Source organism: Myotis brandtii, unplaced genomic scaffold (assembly GCF_000412655.1).
Source record: "Myotis brandtii unplaced genomic scaffold, ASM41265v1 scaffold327, whole genome shotgun sequence".
In the NCBI taxonomy this organism is placed as follows: Eukaryota; Metazoa; Chordata; class Mammalia; order Chiroptera; family Vespertilionidae; genus Myotis; species Myotis brandtii.
In genome coordinates, this window is record NW_005362585.1 from 272,983 (window position 1) to 292,132 (window position 19,150).

At 41.6% G+C, this 19,150-nt stretch overlaps 1 protein-coding gene across 3 annotated transcripts; it reads left to right on the forward strand.

The window, feature by feature from the left end:
* The first annotated feature begins 339 nt into the window (after positions 1 to 339).
* RGN (regucalcin) lies at positions 340 to 12,734 on the forward strand. Of its 3 annotated transcripts, none has more exons than XM_014543486.1 (6): positions 342 to 812; positions 2,206 to 2,388; positions 6,940 to 7,155; positions 9,914 to 10,045; positions 11,190 to 11,377; positions 12,315 to 12,734. In XM_014543486.1, exons 1-6 carry the CDS (start codon positions 650 to 652, stop codon positions 12,363 to 12,365), a joined length of 933 nt encoding a protein of 310 aa, XP_014398972.1. In that variant the 5' UTR covers positions 342 to 649; the 3' UTR covers positions 12,366 to 12,734. The 3 variants fall into 3 exon arrangements, with proteins under 3 accessions (XP_005871049.1, XP_014398972.1, XP_005871048.1); XM_005870986.2 differs by having other exon boundaries at positions 344 to 812; positions 11,190 to 11,344; XM_005870987.2 differs by lacking the exon at positions 6,940 to 7,155 and having other exon boundaries at positions 340 to 812; positions 11,190 to 11,344.
* Positions 12,735 to 19,150: the final 6,416 nt, after the last annotated feature.

A 19,150-nucleotide genomic window follows, 5' to 3' on the forward strand; every position in this document is an offset into this window, starting at 1 on the left:
TAGCGGCTGGGGTCTGGCATGAAGAGCAGCCTTGCCACCTCTGAGCTGGCTCTCTGAGGGTCACCAACACCTAGGTGTGGATGTTGGACTCTCTCTCTCTCTCTCTCTCTCTCTCTCTCTCACACACACACACACACACACACAAAGATAGCTTGGCCTGGCCGGTGTTGCTCAGTGGTTGAGCGTTAACCTATGAACCAAGAGGTCATGATTCAATTCCCGGTCAGGGCACATGCCCAGGTGGGGGCTCCGCGATCCCCAGTGGGGGGTGTGTAGGAGGCCGCCAATTGGTGATTCTCTCTCATCATTGATGTTTCTATCGCTCTGTCCCTCTCTCTTTCTGAAATCAATAAAAATATATTTAAAAAAAATAAAAGCTACCTTGGAAAAAAGCCCTGGTAAGTTGATTCAAGATGTCTCATGCTATCGCCTATCCTCTCTTAGTTCTTTTTCAGACACTTCTCCTCCTGCCACATTACATATTTTCTTCTGATTTGGGGAAAGTGTGCCCAGCCTTTCTAGTTCTAATAAAAACAACTCAGTGTCTATTGGCAGCTTATCGGGGTCTCAAGCCAGATGCCGCACTGAATTCGCTCCATGAGATCACGTTGCATGTTGTCTCTGTCGCCTTCAGTAGCTCCCCGTGACCATGTGTTCCGTTAAGATTGAGTGTGTCCTGCCGGAGAACTGCCGGTGTGGGGAGTCCCCAGTGTGGGAGGAAGCAACCAACTCTCTGCTCTTCGTAGATATTCCCTCAAAGAAGGTTTGCCGGTGGGATTCTCTCAGCAAGCAAGTTCATCGAGTGACTGTGGGTAAGGATGAAGGCCGGGCTCAGACCCACCCAGCCAGCCATCTTTTCTCCGGGGAAGGGAGGTCACCTCGGTGTCATTCCCCCGGGACCTTCATGTGAAAGCTGAATATGCTGTAAAACTTTGGGGTTGTCAAGCTGTCTGTGTCCTCCACTTTTGTTAATCTTCACCATTGCTTTCTAGAGAGAGAGGGAGGGAGGGGGGAGGGAAGGAGGGAGGATGAAACATCAATGTGAGACACATCAATTGGTTGCCTCCCGCACAGACCCTGACCAGAGCTAGGGATCAAACCCGCAACCCAGGTTCATGCCCTAGACCAGGAATCGAACCCTTGACCCTTCGGTGAGAGGGGCGATGCTCTACCCACTGGGAAACACCAGCCAGGGCTGTCGTTCTCCCCCTTTGAGCCAGGAGTACATTCTGGATGGTCAGTATTTCCCTCTTCCTCTGTGAAGGAAGGGCAGCATTCCCCATTTTGTTCCAATAATGACGTGCTATCGGATCTTTCCTTCACACCTTCAGATAAGAGCATTGGAAGCTGAAGACTGCTATCTAAATTATTTAATTGAAATAAATTTTATTTTTAAAGAATTTTTTAATATATTTTATTGATTTCAGAGAGGAAGGGAGAGGGAGAGAGAGATAGAAACATCAATGATGAGAGAGAATCATTGATCAGCTGCCTCCTGCACACCCCCTACTGGGGATGGAGCCCGCAACCCAGGCATGTGCCCTTGACCAGAATCAAACCCAGGATCCTTCAGTCCACAGGCTGATGCTCTATCCATTGAGCCAAACCAGCTAGGGCTGAAATAAATTTTAAATTTTTATGTAATTTTTAATTAAATAGGGCCCCTTAAAAAGGAATGTCCTGTACTGGAGGGAGAGAAGAATGTCACAAAGCCTAGTTGCTGAAACTAAACAGCGTGTCTCTGAATTTCCTGGAGAGCAGACAAATTTAGCATCTCTTGTTCTGTGACAACTGCTTTGGTGCCCACCCACCACCACCACACACACACACACACACACACACACACACACACACACACACACAGTTAGGAATCCCTCCTCTGAACTTGATGTGACACCTGCCCCAGTGTGTGGTGGCTGCTGGGGTTCTACTTCTCTGCTAGACTGGGAGCTTCCAATAGGGTTGGATTTCACTCACCTTTCTGTGCCTGCTGTCCAGAACAGTGCCTGGAGTTTATTATCAACAAGTATCCTCGGTTTCTGTAGCCTTCATTCTATCCTTCATTCGTTAACAGAAGGAAGCGAGCACACCATTGTCGAAAGGGCTGCAATCCTCTTGGCGACGGCAGGTGGCATGATAGGCTCAGCGCGCTGCTCGGCCCCTGGGCTGCGTGCTGCATCATGACTGTGACTTTTGCCTCTGCAGACGCCCCAGTCAGCTCCGTGGCCCTCCGCCAGTTGGGAGGCTATGTCGCCACCGTTGGAACAAAGTTTTGTGCTTTGGACTGGGAAGATCAGTCAGCCATTGTCCTGGCCACCATAGATCAAGACAAGAAAAACAATCGATTCAATGATGGGAAGGTGGATCCCGCTGGGAGATACTTTGCTGGTATGGTTTATCTTTAGCACCTACTTACTGAGCTTGGCAAAAAAAACAAAACACAACATTGATAAAAGTCTCACTGCTTTAGTGGTAAAAGCGTCTTGGGTTCTTTTGTTATTAACTTGAGTAATTTGTACCACTAAAAAAAAAATCCCATGAGAAAAACTTCAGATATACTTTCAGCTTCTGTCTCTAACAGAGACCAAAATTTGTATGATAATGTTATGGCTTAAATAAGTTTTAAATATATAAGCTTTGTTGTTGATGTTTACATTAGAAATAATTTCAAATTTACAGAAAAAAGTAAGAATTGTACGAACACCTGTGTATCCTTTATCTGAATGTACCTATTGTCAACACTTTGCTCCATTTATCTCTCTACATGTATAAATTTTTCTCCAGAATCACTTGAAAGTAAGTTGCATATATCATGTGCCTTTACTACTAAAATACCTCTTGTGTTTCATGCTTCCTTTTGGTATCATTTCCCTTCTGCCTAAAGAAGTTCCTTTAGCAATTAGTTTAGAGTGGGTCTACTGGCTATGCATTCTCTTAGTTTTACTTTATGTGAGAATGTCTTTATTTCACCCTCATTCTTTTTTTAAATTTCTTTATTGATTAAGGTATTATATATGTGTCCTTATCTCCCCATTGCCCCCCCACCCCTCCACTCATGTCCTCACCTCCCTGTTGTCTGTGTCCATTGGTTAGGCTTATATGCATGCATACAAGTCCTTTGGTTGATCTCTCCCCCTTACCCCCACCCTCCCCTACCTCTGAGGTTTGACGGTCTGATCGATGCTTCTCTGTCTCTGGGTCTGTTTTTGTTCATCAGGTTATGTTGTTCATTATATTCCACAAATGAGTGAGATCATGTGGTATTTATCTTTCTCTGACTGGCTTATTTCACTTAGCATAATGCTCTCCAGTTCCATCCATGCTGTTGCAAATGGTAAGAGTTCCTTCTTTTTTACAGCAGCATAGTATTCCATCGTGTAGATGTACCACAGTTTTCTAATCCATTCATCTACTGATGGGCACTTAGGCTGTTTCCAAATCTTAGCTATGGTGAATTGTGCTGCTATGAACATAGGGGTGCATATATCCTTTCTGATTGGTGTTTTTGGTTTCTTGGGATATATTCCTAGAAGTGGGATCACAGGGTCAAATGGGAGTTCCATTTCCAGTTTTTTGAGGAAACTTCATACTGTCTTCCATAGTGGCTGCACCGGTCTGCATTCCCACCAGCAGTGCACGAGGGTTCCTTTTTCTCTGCATCCTCTCCAGCACTTGTCGTTTGTGGATTTGTTGATGACAGGTGTGAGATGGTACCGCATTGCCGTTTTGATTCGCATCTCCCAGATGATTACTGACATTGAGCATGTTTTCATATGTCTCTTGGCCTTCTGTATGTACTATTTGGAAAAGTCTCTATTTAGGTCCATTGCCCATTTTTTGATTGGGTTATCCTCCTTTTGTTAAGTTGTGTGAGTTCCCCATAAATGTTGGAGATTAAACTCTTATCTGTGATAACATTGGCAAATATGTTTTCCCATGCAGTGGGCTTTCTTGTTGTTTTGTTGATGGTTTCTTTTGCTGTGCAGAAGCTTTTTATTTTGATGTAGTGCCATTTGTTTATTTTCTCTTTAGTTTCCAATGCCCTAGGAGCTGTATCGGTGAAGAAATTGCTTCGGCATAGGTCTGAGATTTTGTTGCCTTTGGATTCTTCTAGTATTTTTATGGTTTCCCGTCGTATATTTAAGTCCTTTATCCATTTTGAGTTTATTCTTGTGTATGGTGTAAGTTGGTGGTCTAGTTTCATTTTCTTGCATGTATCTGTCCAATTTTCCCAACACCATTTATTGAAGAGACTACCTTGGCTCCATTGTATGTTCTTGCCTCCTTTGTCAAATATTAATTGAGCATATTGGTTCGGGCTGATTTCTGGGGTCTCTATTCTATTCCATTGATCTATATGTCTGTTCTTGTGCCAGTACCAGGCAGTTTTGAGAACAGTGGCTTTGTAATACAGCTTGATATCTGGTATTGAGATCCCTCCTACTTTGTTCTTTCTCAGGATTGCTGCAGCTATTCGGGGTCTTTTTTTATTCCAGATGAATTTTTGGAAAGTTCGGCATATTTCACAGACCTAGAACAAACTTTCACCCTCATTCTTAAAGGATATTTTCAGTGAAGATAGAATTTCAGGTTGACACTTTTTTTTTCTTTCAGCAAATTTAAAATGTGTCACTTCCTTCTGACCTCCATGGATTCTCATGAAAAATTTATGGTCATTGAACTCATTATTCCCCCATATTTAATATGTGATTTTTCTTTCATTAATCTCAAGAATTTCTATTTTACTTTAGTTTTCAGAAATTTGACTATGATGTATCTAGGATAGGTTTCTTTGGGCTTATCCTGTTTTGGGTTTGCTCAGCTCCTTGGATCTATAGTTTTGTGCTTTTCACCAAATTTGAGGAGTTTTGAGCCATTACTTCTTAAAATATTTTTTGGCCTTGTATTCTTTTTCCTCTTCTCTAGGAAACCAGTATGTTAGCTCTTTTATTGTTGTCCTACAGGTCCCTAAAGCTCTGTTCATTTTTTTTCAATCTTTATTATCTCTGTTGGTCAGATTCAAATAAATTTCTATTGACCTAACATAATGTATGCCGACTCTTTCCTCTGTCATCTTTTTTCTTCTGTCAGGTACATCCAGTAAGATTTTTTAAGTTCAGTTATTTTTTCACTTCTCAAATTTTCATTTGATTATCCTTTATATCTTCTATTTCTTTGCTGATATTTTCTATTTTGAGTTTTATTTCAAGATGGTTTACAAATTGCTCATAAGAGCTGTTTTAATCTTTGTTAAATAATTCCAACATCTGTGCCATTTTGCTCTCTGCGTCTGTTGCTGCTTTTCCTATACAAATTGAGATTTTCATGCTTCTTTGTGTTGCCAAGTAATTTTGAACAGTATCCTGACCATTTTTACTATTATGTTATGAGACCCTGAGTCTTGTTTAAATCCTATGAAGAATGTTTATATATTAGTTTTAGTAAGTAATCTGTATGTTTAGGCTCAGACCTCAGACCACAAGTTCCAACCTGCTTTCTCTTAGGTGCCATTAGATTTTGTCCCACATGCATGCCACTTGGCAGTCAGTCTGAGACTTAGAATGAATTCTGTCCACAGCACCACTCTCTGTTTGATATGCTAATTGGAATCATATCCATGCATGTACAAGTAGAATATGAGTCCAGATCACAGACCGTTTTATGGGGTTGCATTCCTGAGCAACACCCTCTTCACTCTCTCTGGGTACGTTCAGCTTGCTGGAACTCCCCTTTCATTCCTCCAGCCTGAAACCACCCATATCTATGACTGTGCTCCCTCCAAGGTCAAATGGCAGGAGGACAGAGAGAGAGCAAACATAAAAGCAACCGTGTTCGGCTCTGCCCTTTTGGAGCTGTGACTTCACCAAATGGACCAGAATGTTCCTTCCCCTCAGAGATTTGATTCCTGTAGTTTTCTGTTGCTGGACACACTCTACTGTTGCTACCCTTGCTGCAGAATTGCCTGGGGACCGATGCGTGAGAGAATGGAGAAAAGGGAGTGGAAATTGCCAGAAGGAGAGGAGTAGGGGGAGATAGAAGAAGGGAAAGTGGGGATAAATGGTGATGGAAGGAGACTTGACTTGGGGTGGTGAACACACTATACAATATACACATGATGTGTTGCAGAATTGTATACATGAAACCTGTATGATTTTATTAGCCAGTGTCACCCCAATAAATCCAATTGGAAAAATAACCAGGGTATTTCTTCTACTCCTCTGAACCTCAGGAGCTTTCTTTTCTGCTCCTGGAGCCACAACTAGAGGGTTTCTCTTGGATCTCTGTCTGCACCGCAGTACTCACTTCAGGTTCAGGCTGTGCTAAGTTCAGTTGCAGGATGCGGGGGCATCCTGGAGGATAAAATGGAGAACTCAACACCAACTAAGTGGTACTTCAAATTCTGGCGCTCTTCTCTGAACTTCCTGACATTTACTTTTCTGAGTTCTCAAACAGCTATGCCTTGCATTTTGACCAAGTTGTATAGTTGTGCTCAGTGGGAGAAAAATGATATTGGTGCAGATGGACTCCTTGTTATCTGGAACTAGAACCTGTGTAGTTTTGATTTGCATTACAAGCAAGGTAGTTGTCATTTTTATTTTCATCTATTTTTATTGATTTCAGATAGGAAGGGAGAGGGAGACAGAGAAACATCAATGATGAGAATCACAGTTCAGCTGCTTTCTGCACACTCCCTACTGGGGATTGAGCCTGCAGCATGGGCATGTGCCCTGACCGTGACCTTCTGGTTCATAGGTCAATGCTCAACCACCGAGCCGCGCCAGCTGGGCAGTAGTTTGCATTTTTTAAAAATATAGGACCCAGATTGGGATTGTATAAATTCCTTGATTTAATCGTGAGAAGGAACCCTGGTAAGAAAAGATAGTGCCACCATGGGCAAGATGCTGTGGGGCTGAGCTCAGCGGTCTTTGGTTTTTGTAGGCACCATGGCTGAAGAAACAGCCCCAGGAGTTCTGGAGCGGCACCAAGGGTCCCTGTACTGCCTCTTTCCTGACCACCATGTGGAAAAGTACTTTGACCAGGTGGACATCTCCAATGGCTTGGATTGGTCCCTGGACCACAAAATCTTCTATTACATAGACAGCCTGTCCTACTCCGTGGATGCTTTTGACTATGACTTGCACACAGGAAAGATCTGTACGTACTTTTTCATTATTTTTCTTAATACTGCTCATATTTTTTCTTATGTATATCATTAGTAAGCTGCCTGTCCCTCCACCCATGTGTAAAGATCCTTACTTCGTCAAATAGAGAGCTGTCCAATGATATTATCCTAGTATGGTAATGATTACACAGACTTGACTATAATGCAGTTGAGCATGGCTCTTAACACAACTAAATGTGGCCACAGGTGGCATAATATGGATAGATCTTTAATCCTCTTTCTTTTTTAAAAAAATATATTTTATTGATTTTTTACAGAGAGGAAGAGAGATGGATAGAGAGTTAGAAACATCGATGAGAAAGAAACATTGATCATCTGCCTCCTGCACATCTCCTACTGGGGATGTGCCTGCAACCAAGGTACATGCCCTTGACCAGAATCGAACCTGGGACCTTTCAGTCCGCAGGCTGACGCTCTATCCATTGAGCCAAACCAGTTAGGGCTAATGCTCTTTCTTGCCACCATCACTAGAAAGAGGCTCACTGTACCTCCTAGGCTCACTGTACCAGGAGGTACCTAAAGGCAAATAATATACAGTGGAATGATTAAAAGAACAAAAAATTAGAGTTTGGGGTTAATATTTCTTTTTTTAAATATTTCTTATTTGTACTTTAGTTAACAATAGGCAAGTGCTCAGAGACAAATTAACAACCTTTCAAAATGGAAAAGTAGCCCTGTGTGGGTGGCTCAGGTGGTTGGAGTGTCATCCCATATACCAAAAGGTTTCAGGTTTAATTCCCAGTCAGGGCACATACCTAGTTTGTGGGTTCGATCCCTGAGTAGGAGCATATGGGAGCAACTGATCAATATTTCTCTCTCACTTCAACGTTTCTATCTCTATCTCTATCTCTGTCTCTACTTTCATTACGTATATATCCTCAGGTGAGGATTTTTAAAAAATGGAAAAGTTTTTTTTAAAGTAGTTACAGATTGTTCAAGTCCATCAATGGGCTCAAAATGAGCCATTGTTGGAAACTGGGAGAAGGAATTATTGAGAAGAATTTAGAAGGGATTACTTGAAACTGTTTCATGAAAGGTGCCGAACCACAAGAGCAAAACCAGTAATTAAAATTACTTGAAAAATATCACAAGATTCTTGTGTAGATTTAATCAGAGGTGAAGAATTCCAGTACAAATGTGTTGTCTTCAAATATTTAGTGCTCTTTTTATAACTGTTTTTACTCATCTTACTTATGCATGGTTTTACTATTTTTCCCATTATACCTCACTTTTAACACTGCAATGTCCTGCATTTTGGAGTGTAAAGTTCCTCTGGATTTTGATGTTTTTTGGATACTCTGATTCCCTGTTTAAGGCCAGCTAATTGCTTTCAGAACACCCCTCCTTTCAGAAAGAAACTCTTCTTTTTAAAAAAAAATATATTTATTGATTTTTTACAGAGAGGAAGGGAGAGAGATAGAGAGTTAGAAACATTGATGAGAGAAACATCGATCAGCTGCCTCCTGCTCACCTCCCACTGGGGATGTGCCCGCAACCAAGGTATATGCCCTTGACCGGAATCGAACCTGGGACCTTTCAGTCCGCAGGCCGATGCTCTATCCACTGAGCCAAACCAGTTAGGGTGAAAGAAACTCTTCTAATATTTCGTTTTGATAAGGTGATTATGAAGCATTAGTCAGGCAGAAACAGAACTCATACATTGTACTAGTTTTTGTGAATGAATTGGTCACATGGCAATGTGAGTTGCCTTCTAGATCTTGAGGTTAATCAAAGTAGGCATTTTTGTAAGTAAAACTGCAAAGGTCTAACCACAGGCTGAAGTACAGGGTGTCCCAAAAAAATGTATACACACTTTAACAGCTGATAGCTCAATTTTGTAAATGAATTGTATTTTAATAAACACTGCCTTTATAATTATTCAGAGTGCATGTATACATTTTTTGGGACACCCTATATATCTGAGGTGGTCATGCAGGGATTCAGTTCAGCCTCAAAAAGATATATTGGTATTTTATTTTATTTTATATATATTTTTTGATTTCAGAGAAGAAGGGAGAGGGAGAGAGAGATAGAAACATCAATGATGAGAGAGAATCATTGACTGGCTGCCTCCTGCAAGCCCCCTACTGGGGATCAAGCCAGCAACCCGGGCATGTGCCCTTGACCGGAATCAAGCCCGGGACCCTTCAGTCCATAAGCCGATGCTCTATCCATTGAGCAAAACTGGCTAGGGCCTATTGGTATTTTATTAAGAATTCTACTTCCTGCCTGGCCAACGTGGCTCAGTGGTTGAGCATTGACCCATGAACCAGGAGGTCACGGTTTGATTCCCAGTCAAGGGCACATGCCTGGGTTGAGGGCTCGATCCACAGTAGAGGGTATGCAGGAGGCAGCTGATCAATGTTTCTCATCATTGATGTTTCTATCTCTCTCCCTCTTTCTTCCTCTCTGAAATCAATTTTTTAAAAATAATTCTGCTTTCTTTTTTCTCTCCTCTGAAAGCTTCGACAGACACGTGTGTACCCAACCTAAAGGATGAATCCACCCCAAATCATGTGGTGAAAATCCTTTGTTGAGGGGTACCCATCAGATTTGTGGTCATTGTTTAGAGTTAGGAATCCTTTTGAACCATCCCGCCTGTGGTTCCCATACACCAGAACCCAGATAAGCAGAAGTGGTCAGTATTTATAATCACTTGATTGCTCATTGTTTGGTGCTTAGTATTGAGTAGCTTGTTGTTTGGGGGGGGTGCTTTTTTTCAAACCGTAGCCAACCGCAGAAGTGTTTACAAGCTGGAGAAAGACGAACAAATCCCAGATGGAATGTGTATCGATGCCGAGGGGAAGCTCTGGGTGGCCTGTTACAATGGAGGAAGAGTGATTCGTTTAGATCCTGAGACAGGTAGGCTCACAACACAATGGAAAATCCCTGTCATGTCTAGAAACACCAGACACTAGGGACTGGAGAAAATTCATTATTAATAAAGTTAGACAGCAATATACAGGGTATCCCTCCAAATGAATACACACTATAACAGCTGATAGCTCAATTTTTTAAAATATATTTTTTATTAATTTCAGAAAGGGAGGGAGAGAGAAATAGAAACATCATTGACTGGCTGCCTCCTGCATGCCTCCTACTGGGGATGGAGCCTGCAACCCGGGCATGTGCCCTTGACCAGAATCGAACCTGGGACCCTTCAGTCCGCAGGCCAACGCTCTATCCACTGAGCAAAACCAGCTAGGACCTGATAGCTCAATTTTGAAAATAAAATATATTTTAATAAACACTGCCTTTATAATTATTCAAAGTGTGTGTATACATTTTTGGGGGACACCCTATATTCAAAGGTGTCAATTGGATGATTTTAGAAATCAAGGCCAAATAGATAGCCCCCAATTTATAGTCAGAACTTCTTTTCCTTTGCAGATAAGTCTTTTTGCTCAAAACAAATAAATTGTCAGGGAAGGTAGGTGCTATACATGGTTGAAATGTGACCTCCACCATCTTCTTTAAACTCTTCTATTACTCTGGAAAGGGTCCTGAAAGCTTTTGCAGGTTGGAAATTTGCTAGAAATAGACTTTAAATAAAATATTTGGTGCTCTAGGGCGGCTCGCGAGCCACATGCGGCTCTTTGGCCCCTTGAGTGTGGCTCTTCCACAAAATACCACATGCGGGCGCGCACGTACAGTGCAGTTGAAACTTCGTGGCCCATGCGCAGAAGTCGGTTTTCGGCCTGGGCGAGTCTATTTTGAAGAAGTGGCATTAGAAGTGGGGGCTGTTGATCAGTCTGGCGACAGGAGACACGGCGCGCAATTCATGCGCAGGAGTTGAGGATGGGAGAGTTGGAAGGGGTCGACCTCAGAATCAGATTGAGGACGTTTTTAGCAAAGGCCAGCTTAGGAGTACCCTAATTAAGTTAATAACAATGTACCTACCTATATAGTTTAAGTTTAAAAAATGTGGCTCTCAAAAGAAATTTCAATCGTTGTACTGTTGAGATTTGGCTCTGTTGACTAATGAGTTTGCCGACCACTGCTCTAGGGAAAAGACTCCAAACTGTGAAGTTGCCTGTGGATAAAACCACCTCCTGTTGCTTTGGAGGGAAGGATTACTCTGAAATGTACGTGACCTGTGCCCGGGATGGAATAGGCCCTGAGGATCTTTTGCGGCAACCTAAAGCTGGTGGAATTTTCAAGGTGATCTGGCTATTTCTTTTCATTGAGGATGAGGTGGGAGATCCTCAGTTAAGTATAATCAAGTGATCGGTGCTTTTTCATACTTCCAAGACATAATTCCAGTTAGCATTTTAAGCTCATCATGCTACACTTAAAAACGTTTTACTTAGATTTTCTAGACTGAAAGTTATCTGAAGTCCAGGACAACATTTTTAGACGCCTTTTACAGTTCTTAAAAATAATTTTTACTTCAGTAGTGTTTGCTGAAATTCTATAAATCAGTAGAATGGGCTTGGAAAACCAGTATTTGAAACATGTTTATAAGATCAGTTGATTGGCCCGGCCAGCGTGACTCAGTGGTTGAGCGTCAACCTATGAACCAGGAGGTCACGGTTGGATTCCCAGTTTGATTCAGGGTTTGATTCCCAGTCAGGGCACATGCGCTCAGAGCACAAACCCAGCTGATGGGCTCAAACCCCAGTGGGGGTGGGGCGTGCAGGAGGCAACCAATCAATGATTCTCTCGCATCATTGATGTTTCTGTCTCTCCCTCTCCCTTCCTCTCTGAAATCAATAAAAATATATAATGAATAAATAAATAAGGTTAGTTGATTGTTTTGATGTCACAAGAATATTTTCAAGTTTTTAATTTTTTACAACAAATCAAATACTGATAAAAAGTATAGACTTTTTGAGCTGAAAAGAAATTTAGAAATCATTTGGTTCAAATCCCTTTCTTAATAATTGTGAAATTATAGAAATAAATTCAGCTTTAAATCCCAGTTAGTTGTAAATGGTTGCTGTTTAGATTATTATCTGTGTGAAAAATTGGGTTAGATCATAAATACCTAATCAAGTAATTCCTTTTTATGATAGGGAATAAAATAAGAATAATAGGTGGTTAAATATATAATGTGAATCATAAAAGTGCTTTTGAAAAATGCCTGTGGATTACTTTTTATCACAGTTTCTCTCTTTTCTTTTTTTAACAGATAACTGGCCTGGGGGTCAAAGGAATTCCTCCCTATCCTTTTGTAGGCTAAGTGACAGGCCTTCTTTCCTACTGGAGGAAACTTTGCAGACAGCTAGAAAATTCTGGAGCTGAAATTTCAATCTAGTTACCAAAAACTGAAGCAATGATGTTATAACAGAATTACATTTTTATTTACTATTTTTTAAATGTAGAGATTTTTAACAAGGAGTGGCAGATGGGTTTGATAACATACTATAAGGTCTTCTGCAAAGGTACTATAAAAATGTCAAGAATTGTTCAACTGTCAACCAGCCTCTTGATTCTTTACAAATTGCTGGTGGACAGGGGCAGAGGGAAGAGACTATACCTGTTCTTTATTCTGCAATTCATACATACTATACCTAAAGCTTCAAACTAATAAATAGCAATCTGATAAAGATCTACTACAATTATGTTCCTTTTTATTTTCATCATAATCTTATAAAATGTGCTGCAATGGTAACCTACCTTCATCTTACTCTTCCTATATATTATTTTTAAAATTAAATAATGCTAGAGGATGTGAATTAAACACTTTGGCAACATCCATGGTTCCAACTGCCACCTCGTAGATATAAAAGTAATATATTACTTTGGAAAGAATATTTTCAAAATAGCTTTATTGAGTTATAATTGACCTATACATACTTAAAGTACACAATTTGATAAGTTTGTTCCCACAAGCAAGATAATGAATCTATCCACTACCCCCAAGACTTTCCCTGTATCCCTTTGTAATCCTTTCCTTTGGTTCCTCTGTATGCCTGCTCCCATCCCAAAGAAATCACTGATCTGATCTATGTCGCTATACATTAGCCTTAAAATTTATTTTATTTCTTTTTAAAAAAAATATATTTTATTGACTTTTTACATAGAGGAAGGGAGAGGGATAGAGAGTTAGAAACATCAATGAGAGAGAAACATCGATCAGCTGCCTCCTGCACACCCCCTGTTGGGGATGTGCCTGCAACCAAGGTACATGCCCTTGACCGGAATTAAACCTGGGATCCTTCAGTCCACAGGCCAGTGTTCTATCCACTGAGCCAAACCACTTAGGGCTTATTTGTTCTTTTTAAAAAATGTTTTAGATATTTTAGTTCATTTAGCATTCCATATAAATTTTAGAATCAGCTTGACTATATCTACAAAAAATTCTGCTGCAATTTTAATTGAAATTGCTTTAAATCTGTAGAATAATTTGGAGAGAATTGGCATCTTTACTATTTTGAGCCTTCAATCCATGAACACAGCATGTCTTTCCAATGATTTAGTCTTCTTTGATTTTTTTTTAGTTATAGTTGACATACATTCTTCGATTTCTTTCATCAGCATTTTGTAAGTTTCAACATGCAGATCTTAGACATGTTTTGTTAGATTTATATCCAAATATTTCATTATTTGGAGCTATTGTAGATATGATTATTTAAAAATTGTTTCCAATTGTTCATTGCTCATTTATGAAATTATGATTGGTGTTTGTAAATTGACCTAGTATCTGACTTTGCTAAACTCATTAGTTCTAAGAGTATTTCTGTAGCTTCTCTGGAATTCTTTGGATCTATAAATTTGTCTTATGTGAATAAAGACAGCTATATTTCTTCCTTTACAATTTGTATATTTTTATTTCTTTTTCTTGCCTTATTGCGCTAAGACTGTTAGTACTATGTTGAATATGAATAGTAAAAGTAGATATCCTTGCCTTGTTCCTAATCTTAGGAGAAAAGCATGCAGTCTTTCTTCATTAAATATGATGTTAGCTGTAAGTCTGTTTGTAGATGCCCTTTCTAAGGTTGGGAAAGTTCTTCTCTAGTCTAGTTTGCTGAGAGGTGTTTTTTTTTAATTATTATTTTGGATGTATTTTAAATGCTTTTTTCTTTATTTATTGATATGGTTTTATGGTTTTTCTTCTTTAGGTGTTATTATGATAGATTTTTGCATTCCTGGAATAAACCCCCCTTGGTGATGGTATATTACTCTTTTTATATATTTCTGGATTCAGACTTCTAACATTTTTGTTGAGGGTTTTTGCATCTATGTTTATCAGAGATATTGGTTTCTAGTTTTGTTTATTTCTACCATCTTTGGTGTTGACATCAGTATAATATGAGTTAGGAAGTTTTTCCTCCTCTTCTATTCTCTGGAAAAGATAATGTGTATTTATTGTTATTTATTCTTTAAATATTTGGCAAAATTCACCAGTGAAACCATTTGGACCTGGATATTTCTTTTTCAGAAAGTTTTAAAACTTTCCTTAGTAATTATAGGGCTACTCAGGTTATATTTTTACTCTAAAGCAGTGGTTCTCAACCTTCCTAATGCCACCACCCTTTAATACAGTTCCTCATGTTGTGGTGACCCCCAATTTTATTGTTACAAATTGAACATAATTAAAGCATAGTGATTAATCACAAAAACAATATGTAATTATATATGTGGTTTTTGATGGTCTTAGGCGACCCCTGTGAAAGGGTCGTTCGACCCCCAAAGGGGTCGCGACCCACAGGTTGAGAACTGCTGCTCTAAAGTCTAGTTTGTCCAGTTTTCTTTTAGCTCATGTTTGTATGGTATATCTTTTTTCATCCCCTTACTTTTAAAGTACCTATCTATATATAAAAGCCTAAGCCAGTGGTTGGCAAACTGCAGCTGGCGAGCCACATGCAGCTCTTTGGCCCCTTGAGTGTGGCTCTTCCACAAAATACCATGTGTGGGCACGCACGTACAGTGCAATTGAAACTTTGTGGCCCATGTGCAGAAATCGGTATTTTGTGGAAGAGCCACACTCAAGGGGCCAAAGAGCTGCATGTGGCTCGCCAGCTGCAGTTTGCCAACCACTGGACAGACTGATGAATCTCAGAGGGAAGAGGGGAGGGGGGAGAGGGGGAAGAGATTAACCAAAGATCTTATATGCATACTAGAGGCCCGGTGCATGAATTCCATCCACCGGTGGGGTCCCTCTGTCTGGTCTGCGGGGATCGAGCCGAAACTGGCAGTCTGACATCCCCTAAGGGGTCCCGGATTGTGAGAGGGTGCAGGCCAGGCCAAGGGATCCCACCAGTGCACGAATCCGTGCACCAGGCTTCTAGTATAATTATATTTGAAGTGAGTTTCTTTTTAAAAAATTCAGTCTGCTTTTTAAAAAGTCCCACATTTCAGGGAACCCCCAATCTTGGATGACTGGTCATCTTATACAGCCTGCATATGTGATCTCATGAATATTTTTTTCACCCAGGGATGCTCTAAGGCACACTATAGGGCACCTCCCCCCCCCCACACACACACACCATACACACACTCCCACCACTACAGCTGGCTAGTCTCCTAACCTTGACCTCCTGATTCATAGGTCGACACTCAACCACTGAGCCATGCCGGCTGGGCAATCCCTTAATTCTTGATTGTCAGGGTCTGTGAAGGGTCTGAGCTATTACCCTCTTAGAAGCTAACAAGTGTTATAGATGCTGATAGAAGACACAAGACTCCGGGAGCAGAGACAAAGGATGTACAGCATGTTGACTCCCCATGTCCTTTAAGTCCCACAGGGATGACACAGAGGGGCCATGATGGATGCTGGACATGCAGTTGGTTTACATCACAGCCAAGAAATGCTGAGCTTGAGAAATTCAGCCTGCTCTTTGTCCTAGAGGGAAGCATTATCTCATCCCTTAAGGTTGCTTGCTGTCCACACAACCCTGAGAAGTGGCCAAGGTAATGTAAGGTCAGGACTATGTATTCTTAGCCAGAAAGTAGTCTAAGGCCAGGCTATCATACTGCAACCCACACGAAATAATTTAGACTGACTTGCAGATATTTGGTGTCACTGTCAATAATGACAAGGGGGCAATACGTGGGTCCACAAGCAAACCCTTCCCCAATGGAGAGATGTTTTGTTCATCAGTCTTTCCCCATATACAAATATGTAACCCAAAGCGACATGATTCATTTCATTTCAGAATTTGTTGTTCAACTTGACTAGGATCATCATTACTTGGTTTGGTTAAATCCCATGGGTGGTTTCATCCAAGGCTTGTAGCCCAATTGCTAAACATGGCATAATCCGAGGCCATTCAGGTGTCAGGAGAAGCAGATGAGTTATATCAGTCAGATCTAAACAAGGTCATGCTGGCCCATGTGTTTGTACAGGCATGAGGGAGGTCCATGTTCAGGAGCTGACATGGATGGCATCGGGCACAGCAGAATAGTTTATGTCTGCCACGTTCACATGAGTTTTTCTGTGGTTTTCATTCCAAAGAAGTGACGACCAACCTGTATTCAGGTCAGATTGCAGGCCGCACCTGCTGCTTGACTCTGGGAGACCATATGATTGTCTTATCAGGCTGTAGTGCTCAGTCTAGGGCAGTGGTCGGCAAACTGCGGCTCACGAGCCACATGCGGCTCTTTGGTCCCTTGAGTGTGGCTCTTCCTAAGCCTTAGGAGTACCCTAATTAAGTTAATAACAATGTACCTACCTATAGAGTTTAAGTTTTAAAAATGTGGCTCTCAAAAGAAATTTCAATCGTTGTACTGTTGATATTTGGCTCTGCTGACTAATGAGTTTGCCAACCACTGGTCTAGGGGACAAAGAGCATTAACCATCTTCCCATCTTGCACCTCTCAAGGTTTAAGGTGTTCCTTCCCCAAGTACACTTTGTCCACTGCCATGAAATTGGTCTGTTTCATCCCAATGCCTATAACTTCACTTTTATCTGATCATCCACTACTTGTACCTGACCTTTCATCCAGAAAGGTCAGGTGCAAGAGGATCAAAGATACTTTTATAAAATTTACAGATTTTTTTATGTCTTTTATCTTGGTCAGTGTGGACCACTGGAAGGGAACTCAGTGAACAACGTGCTCAGTCAAGTGGTCGTTGTCTTTATGATCTAAGACTGTATCCATCCAATAAGAGAAGTCTTACCCCAAGCTTCACTCTAATCCAGTGATAGCGAACCTATGACACGCGAACTCATTTTTTTGGTTGATTTTTCTTTGTTAAATGGCATTTAAATATATAAAATAAATATCAAAAATGTAAGTCTTTGTTTTACTATGGTTGCAAATATCAAAAAAATTCTATATGTAACACGGCACCAGAGTTAAGTTAGGGTTTTTCAAAATGCTGACACGCCGAGCTCAAAAGGTTCGCCATCACTGCTCTAATCCTATGATCTAGGACCATGTCCATCCAACAAGAGAATCTAGGTGACTGAACCATAATTCAATTCAAATCCCTTAGGTCCCTTTTGAGCTGAGCTGTCACCTGGAGATTACGAACTAGGCTGGCCTGGGATTGCTGTGAAGGGAAGGAAAGCTACATCATGTCCAAGAATGGGCTGAATTGAATCCCAAATTTTCAAAATAGGTTTCTATAATCCACCCCTTTTGTCCTGATCTTTATCCAGGAGGTGACCCCTTTTGGGGGACAGCCACATTCCGCGATCAAATTGCCTTACTACAGTATGTGGATCAGGAGGAGGTGAGAGAGGTAGAGTCTGAAATCCTTTTTAGTCCATTTTGTAGGAAGCTGTTCAGTGTTCAACAATATTAGTTATCTGCTGATGGTAGGGAGCTGGAATGTCTACCAAATACTTTGACTATTGGCCCGTTGTTGGGTGCACCACTGTCAGACTGCAAACCATCTGCATTAGAAACATAAGAGTCTTTTACAGTGTCTAGTCTTTGATGGTAGTTGCATTGCCATGCCCAGGAGGCAACGGCAGTTGGCTCCATCAGCAGCTTAATTCCACATGGTCTCATTGGAGAGCAGGCCCTTACTATGGGCGTCTACATGAGTCACCCAAACTGACCTCAACTACTAACCATCTATTACTGATCCCCACAGGCCCCCATCATTGTCCCCAGAAACCCCATCACTCTCACCAGAAACCCTCTGTCAAAGTCTCTCAGGCCCCAAAACCTCAAATCAAGTTCCAATTTACTAGAACTGTCAACGGCTTGTAAAGCTGCTCTGAGAAACCCTTCTATTTGTGGTCCCCACTCCTCTAAGATCGCCTTTCTAAGGGGCTGCTGTTTTTTCAGAGGTGCAGTGAGGCTGCCGTTTCTGTCCAGCATGGGAAAGTTAAATTGCTCCAAAGTTGTGATTTTCAAACTTTTTAAAGAATCATGAGCCTCTTTAAAAACGGATAAGGTGAGGGTGGGCGGCTACTCGTGGAATCTGGTTTTCCTTGTTAAAGGAAACCAGGGTCAGTCAAGGACCCCTCCTTTCCTGCAACCGGTCGCCCCGTCCCCAGCTCAAGCAAACATGCTTATTGGATGATAAGCATGTCAGTCAAAGCAAGACCCACCCCTCAACTGCCAAAAGACAAGAGCGACTCCGCAAGGGCAAGGCTCAGGTGTTTTCACTGGTTCAAAAGGGTCAAGTCTCCATTCCCGCACCCTGAGCCGGGAGGTGGGTGGGTCTAGAGACCCCGCGCTCACTGACAGGTCGAGGTGTCAATCAACGCTAGTCAATCAGCCCTCTGCCCTCTTGCTCAGCCCAGCCAGGGCTTCAGGAGCAAGAGCTGTTGATTGGTCGTCTCCTGCCTTTCAGCTGGAGAGCCCACCCGTTAAAGGTGTCAAGGCTGCTCTGATTAACAGCTGATTTACACCAGAGCCCACAGATCTGTCACAACTGGCCCCGCCTCTTTCCGGACATCTAAGGACACAGACAGGCGGGCCTGCAGAGAGGGTCTGCGCCCATCCCCCGCCGCCACTTTCTGCTGATCCTTTTAAGGTGTCCTGTTCCGCTGCCCAGTCCCACCCAGGCAGGGAGCAGAGGCGATGGAGCAATGTTGACTTCCCCCGACTGTGAGTGAGCAG